At 42.8% G+C, this 7,377-nt stretch overlaps 1 protein-coding gene across 7 annotated transcripts in view; it reads right to left on the reverse strand.

Annotated features, from left to right (window-relative positions):
* The window catches only part of TRPS1 (transcriptional repressor GATA binding 1), a 264,786-nt gene extending 262,047 nt beyond the window's left edge, over positions 1-2,739 (reverse strand). For 5 of the 7 annotated variants that reach the window (XM_010588465.3, XM_064268008.1, XM_023545950.2 and 2 more), the window contains exon 1: positions 2,545-2,739. Coding sequence is in view for 1 of the 7 variants with exons in the window: in XM_023545954.2 (XP_023401722.1) it covers positions 1,917-1,926 (10 nt within the window). In the remaining 6 variants the exon portion in view is untranslated. Of the gene's footprint in view, positions 1-1,916; positions 2,426-2,544 lie in introns of those variants that run through there. The other 2 variants (XM_023545954.2, XM_023545951.2) reach the window with 1 other exon arrangement.
* Positions 2,740-7,377: the final 4,638 nt, after the last annotated feature.

Raw genomic sequence — 7,377 nt, forward strand, 5'->3', positions numbered from 1 at the left:
TAAATAATACTTTGCCAACAGAGTATTAAGGAAGCTTCGGAATGTCTCACATTTAGGGAAATCAAGTCCTAATGCTGGCATTAAAATTCTATTTCCCCTCAGGAGTTTTATTTTCACATTAGTAATAGCCAGACATAATCGTCAAACTCTGGCACATCAGCGGTCCCATATATTTAACTGAATCTAGAAATGTTTTTAACCAAGGGGACAGCATTAGAAGAAAGCACAAAATCAAAGGAGAGATAAATTCTAAGAATGAAATGTCTGACGTGTTAAGATTAAGTATGTCATTAATAAACTTTCACTTAAAGGTAAAAAAAAAAAAAAAAATCCTCAAAATGTTGGTAGCATTTCCAGACTGTCCTGTCAGCATCACAACTTACAGGAAACGCTTCATCTTCCCATACAAACCCTGTATTTATTCACAACCCTGGCATACTTGGGGGAAAAAAAATAAAAGCCCACACCATTTTAGAGCTTCTTTGCTTTTTTTTACATTAACCGGTGGAATATCTGAGAAAGCATTCTAAACAAATGAGCAGCATGCAAGAAACTTCCCAACAGTGAATTCAGAAACTTTCATTCTCATTTTGTCCACGTCAAGAACTGGCTGCCTGCATTACTCTCCTTTGCTGCCCCTTGCATTTCTAACTCTGGGAGCCTTTTCTAAAGGATCAACTTTTCCTAAAGCCAGCAGGAAAGGGACAGGATGCTAGCAAGAGCCACAGGTTTGAACTTCAGAGCTGGAGGACTTTGAAGAGTTGTCAGATGGTTCCTATTTTTATTTTTGCTTTGGGCAATCACATTTGAGCAGCAACCAGGCCTAAGAGTTATCACTTCTTTGTAATTTTGTCTCAGGCCCTATCTGTATTTTCCCTTTGTACTTAAACTATGCCCTCAGACCCCTTCCTTTCCACCTGGTGTGTTTACAAAAGTTCAAATGAATCCACAAAAGTTCAATGAATTGGCCTACCTTCTCTACAATTTAACTGCTCCACTAAGCTTCCCACTCCACTTCCCCGTGGAGGGATTTACACTCTAGTTGTGATCTTCCAAAATAGGATAAGGATGAGTGTTCTATCATAATTTCGATTCATCATTAAGATCCATCGCTCTTACTCAAAAACTTTCACAGCGTCAATCCTGAGGCCTAAACGGATCTGGGGAAGTAAACCAGAACCTAAAATGCACAAAGTCCAAGACTCCCTCTGACACCACCATAGGAGGCTTGCCTTCAAACTTAAACTGCTTTAGAGTCTTAGGGCCATAAAACAGTTACCCACTTCCCTGGAGAAAGGGGGAAACACCACCATCTCAGACAGGTAGTTACAAAAAACCTCCCCCAGCCACAAAAACAGCTTTGCACTTCAAACAGCTCCCACCTCCGCCGCCTCGCTCTCAAATTATTCCTGGGGTCCTATAATCCTGGAGTTATTTGAAGGGACAGTGGTGTCTGCCTTGGCCTTTCAAAGATGCGTATCTCAAGAGCTGAAACAGGAACTGGACAGAAGGCAAAGTGCCTGTCCGCCTGGATGTCCCACCGCTGTCAGGCACTTAATCACGGGCCAATGTCCCTTGACCCGCGACACATGGCGCATCATCCGCACCGCAGAGAAAGCCTGCCCCTTCCTCAGCCCCTACGGAAGCGCCCTGGCTGCAAGGCCCTGCCACATGGCACGGACAGGGCACGGACCCCACGGCCAAGCTGCCCTAGGTCCCGTGCAGGCGGGGACATCAGGGGATGCGACACCCTTCTTCTCCAGGCCAGCTGGGCCTTCAAGGGGAAAAAAGTTTGAAGCCCGGCTTTGCAAACTCTTGAAAGCCAACGCCAGTCCTGTGCTGTTTTCTCAGTTTGGGGACCCCACGAAAGCCCCTCTCTGAGGCCCTCCCGACCCTCCCAAGTCCGCCCAACTTACTACTCTGCATGTTGGTGCCTAGTCTGCGCCCCGCTTGTCAGGAGCCCCAGAAAACTTGCAGCAGCGGCGGCGGCGGCGGCGGCTGCCCCTCGGGTCCAGCCACCTCCAGCTCCTCCGCTGCGCCCGGTAGGAGAGAATTAAAATCCGCCAGTAAGAGACAGCGGGGGGAGGGGGCACCGGCCTGAAACTTCTTTTTTTGGCAAATGGGGATTTGTTTTTCCTCCTCCCCGGCGGCTGAACTTGACCCTCCTGACTCCAGGGGCTACTGCAGTTTGAAGTCGTCCCTTCCAAGGCTCAGATGCCGGAGACCCAGCAAAAGGAGCGGGGGGGGGGGGGAGAAGAGAGCAGAAGAGAAGAAAGAAATCACACGCGCAAAAAGGAAGAAAGAAAATGCATGTGAAACCCGAGAAGCCTGCGCTTGGCTTTCTGCACACTCTCCCTCTGCCTTTTCTTTTTTTTTTTTCCTCTAAAGAAAGTCACTTTTAATTCCCAGGGCTCCCCGCTCGCGATCGCCCACAGTCTGCGCACACACGCGCGGGCGCAGCACTCGCGGCGCGGCGCCCCGGGCCGGCTGAGCGCCCCCGGCCCCCGGCCCCGGCCCCGGCCCGCCCGGGCCTCCCCTCCTTACCTGTTGATTAATCGTCAAGAACACCCTCGGCAGCCCGAAAGATGGTGGCGCGGCGGCCAGAGCCATGAACCGTCTTCTGTTGTTTGCAGAGTTGATCTTGGATTATTTCGGGGAGAGGGGGAAGAGGGAGAGAAAAAGGTCTTTCCTGCCCCCCCTCCCCTGCCCTCTCCCCCCCCCCTTTATTTAAAAAAAAAAAAAAAAAGAGAGCGAGAGAAAGAGAAAGGAAATAGAGCAAGGATGTGCCCGGTGCCGGGTGGGAGAGGGGAGGGGGTGTTGTTTTTTGTTTAAAAAAAAAAAAAATAGGAAGGCGAATGAGCGAGCGAGAGGACGCGGGGTCTGGAGACACGAGCAGCACCAAAAAGGACGCTGGAGATTGCAGTGAGATCGGGTCTTTATCAGAAATGTTATCGCTTGTCAGGACCTCAGTCTCCGCGCATTACGTCAGTTTCAAGACACCAACACTATTAATATCAAAGGAGCCTTCGAGGAGGAAAGCGCCACCCCAGACCGAGCTCCCTTAAAGAGACAGCGCGCGTCCCCGCGCCGCCGTCGCCGCCCCGCCCGCTGGCTCCGAGCACCCGCCGCCGCCGCCCGCCGGGACCGGCCCCGGCCGCGGCGAGCCGGCTGCGCAGAACTTCGCCCGAGTCGGAGCGCCGCGAATGAGAGCCGCGCCGGCCAGGGACCCGGCTACCTTCCCGCCCCGCCTCCCCCTCCTCCCTCCCCACCCCCCAAGTGCGAACGGGCGGGCTGGAAACGCAGGACAAATCTTAAACCCGAAGAATAATGGGATCAATACTGGGACGTACCTTGGAGGGCTGGGGGGCAGGTGGGGGGCACGGAGTGGCGGCCAAAGCGACGTGCCCCAAACACTTGGAGATGCGAGCGAGAACAATCAAAAGAACTCTCAAAGTGCTGCTACCTTTTCGGTTGTTACTTTACCTTCTCCCTCCCAATTAAACGACGCGAGATTTTTGTGTGCGTGTGCGCCCCCCGCCCTTTTTCTGGGGCATAAAGAAATCTAAGGACAGCTAGTGCGTGGCCAGTGTTTTCCACGCACTGAATGGCAAGAGGGCTTGAGGAGAACAACTTGAACTCTATTCTGAGTTGGAGAAGTGCGGACTAAGGTTGCTCTGGTTTTCTGAGCTAGGGAGAAGCCAGCAGAAGCTCAGTGGGTGCTTTAAGGGGGTACCACAAAACAGATAAAATGGGGACATTATGGAAAGGCTGCAAGATTAATAATACCTGCTGCTGTTTGGCGTTTTAGCAGTAGATAGGAAACGCAATTCAGTCTGACATTCTTTGTACTACTTTACATCTCCCAATATTCTCATTGTTAAGTGAAATGCTCTCAACATAAAGTTACTGAAATGAGCGGTTTTGTTTTTGTTTTTTGTTTTTTAACTTCCAAAGATCACAATGCATAAAACGTTACTATGACAGGGTTCAAAGTATAGTAGGTGTTAAAAACTAAGTAAACATTTATTGAGCGGTTGGACTTCATTTTCTTCAGCTGGGTGACTTTAAGTGGTATGCTTTTCTTCTGGTGAAAGTCAGTTTAAACTAATTTTTTGCTAAAAGGAGAAACAGCCTTCCTTCTGAAAACGACAAAATGATGAAAATTAGAATTTTAGGGAGGTAAAATTGTGAATTTGTGAGCTGAAGACGAAATAATTTCCTCCAAAATATTTTTCACTAAATGATCTTTGCATCTCCTTAGAGAAAGGATGAATATATTTGCAAAAGATACATTATCAGAAGTGAAAAAACCAGTCATAAAAACATTTAAACCTGAAGTAGATGCTTTAAGAATATGAATCCTTTTTCTGTAAGGTCTTCTACTTCAAATACCTAGTCAGATATGTGGTTCCTTTTTGTAGCACATTTATTCCAGAAGTGTCTTGGTAGCCTGTCCTTTACACTCTATGAGTAAAAAAAAGCAACAATTCTTCTGCAATAGAGAAACTAGGCAGGTGAAAGAGTAGTCAAAATACAATTTCACAATGAGGCAAACAATATATTCCCTAAAGGAGGGAGAAGGAAGACAATGAACTTCATATGCATGGAACTATTCATATGTTATCATCAACTGAAATTAATTTGGGAACAGAGATTTATATATAGCCCTGCTAGCAGGGAAAATTAATATCAAATCTTCAGTAAATCTCATAGTCAGCTACTAATAACCACCTGCATATTTCCACACTAGAGTCATTTAATACTGTCCACCAATTTCCACTGTAAAAAAAAAAAAAAATTCATATATTAAATAGAAGCCTTTTCTTTTTTTTAAGCTATAAATTAACTTGCCGACTTTTATGGAAATATGCACGGAACAGTGAGAAACCCATTTTTAATACAGAAAAAAAAAAAAAAGCAACTGTGTGAAACATTCTTTAGCCATGACTAACTGAAAATATTAGATCACGTTGATTTTTGAAATATGTATCCGAACACTTGAGCAAAACTGTTCGTATTAAAGGGTTAATACCACCAAAAACTGCTGAAACTGGTATCTAACTGATAAAGTCTGCAGCATCTAAGGAGCAAAGTTAAATAGTACAATACATCACAAAGATTAGCCCCTAATCCCCTGTGCTCCCCAATTTTTAAATGACATTTTCGAAGGAGACATGACCTTCTCCATCTTCTTCAAATCTAAGGCAGTCTTCAAGAGTGTAAATTTACTCACATGAAACAAATTGGTTCAAAAAAAAATTAAATCACATGCCTTTGCAAGCACAAAACCCTTGAGATGGTTGGTATTTTTTCACCTGTTGGTATTTTTTTCCACCAAAATTATATATTATATAAAAAAGTTAAAGCCCAAGGTTTGAAGGCCAATTTTGTCCCTTAATTGAAAGGATAAAGTTACAATTCAGGTACTGAAGCCAACAAATTCATGGTCCCTTAAAACTTTAATGAATGAAGCTTCATGGACTCAATTTTGCTGAAGTTTGCCTGAGAATGAAGAATCTCTTCATGCTACTTTTGTATTTCAAGTCAGAGTAGAGCAGATCAAAATGCTGTCTGTGTCAATCCATTCCAATTAACCACAAAAGATCTGTAGAGAACTTAATAAAAGCGCAAATATTTTCATAAACTTTTTCAAGCAAATTATCTATTTATGAAATAATTTATGAAGAAAATTTTTACCTTATGCTTTAGATATATTACATATGCTCTTGATTGACACAATATGTTTAAGCTCAGAGGCCCTCATAGCATTTTTTAATTCTAGTAGGAATATTTCAAAACAACCAGCTAATACATGAGGTCATAATTGTTTGACAGTTGTTTTTAATATATAAAATAAGTTATGTATATTGTTTTCCTTCAAATGTTTGTTGATTTGTTTTTATAGTCCTGACATTTGCATGGCACAAACTGAATTAGGGGAAATATTAAAGATTTATTTACATTTATTATCTTCTGCTGTCAAACATATGCAAAGCTCTTAAAACCACTCTCTTCCTTTGCTTTTATTTGCGATGCGCTTTGAACAATGGAGCCTGGTGGTTAAGATGACAACCTGTGCTGCCATATGACACATCAGAAAATAAAAAAAGAAATTAAGAAAAAGTCTAAAAAAGCAAACAAAAGAAATAACTTTCAACTAATTTAATGTCTTCATAATCTGTCATAATTCTTTGAATTCCAGAATTTTCTCTTCTGACTGGATCTTTGATGAAAAGTTTCCTGGTGCTGTATTAATGCTTATTATATACCAAATTGACATAATTCATTTTTTCTGACTTATTATTTAAACATTCTTTTTTTCTCCTTGTAGTTTATTCAGTGGAGATACAAAGAGGGATTAGAAGTTAAGCACAAGCATACTTGTTTTACATTTTCAACCTTTTAGCACATAACTTTCTTACAGTTCCAGTGCCCATAATCACAATGATTTTACCTGATGGAACATGCATTTCAGAAATGTAATCCAACTGTTTACCCTAACACGTCATAAATTACAATTCCTTTCAGAAACCTCAAAGATTGACAGCCCTTGGTCCTAAATGCCGACTGCTTTGGCAAATACTATCAAGAAGATATTTATGTATTATTTGCTCTCATGTTAGTTTTGTATCACATAAAATGTATACAGACCAGTTTGTCTGCCAGCTTATCGAAGTATTTATTTAAGTCTTTCCCTCCTTCATGGGAAGACCTGAGAACAGAAGCACTGTCAAAGATGAACTTCCCTGGATCTATTTCTTCCCGAAATCGTACACCACTCAACCTTTAAAAAACATACGGTTCCGGGCAAATTACGGTAATTTTCCAAAACTACCTATGGCTGCAACGCCTCTGGGTAGATTTATTAAAGATAAATTCAGCTTAAAATAGCCTATATCTGGTATTCAAATTCCCACTTAAACTTGCCAACCCTCCCCCTGCAGTATCAGGCAAATGCCTAGTTAAACAGATGGGCCTTCGGCCCACCCTAAAAGCCAGCAAACGTGGGCTTTATTTAAATAAGAGGGGAAACAAATTTCCGAGGTGTAGACACACATGTACACACATGCACGTGCACACACATACACACACACCAAAAAAATCGCTGAATAGAACGCCCCATGTAATAATAATAAAGGTTCTTGGTTTTTTATTAGATTTTATGAATGTCCAACTATATACTATACATTGAAAACACAATTAAACAGAATCACTCACGGTTGTGTATTCAGGCCACTATGGGAAATAGTTGGACCTACCTCCCTTTCCTCAATTAAGAGAAAAGATTTACATCTGAATAACCCAGATCCAAATCTGTTCTCCGTTTAACCCTGAAAAATAGGTGTGTTCCAGTTTTCTTCATATTTCCACTGTATG

The sequence above is a fragment of the Loxodonta africana genome, chromosome 14, assembly GCF_030014295.1.
Source record: "Loxodonta africana isolate mLoxAfr1 chromosome 14, mLoxAfr1.hap2, whole genome shotgun sequence".
NCBI classification, from domain to species: domain Eukaryota; kingdom Metazoa; phylum Chordata; class Mammalia; order Proboscidea; family Elephantidae; genus Loxodonta; species Loxodonta africana.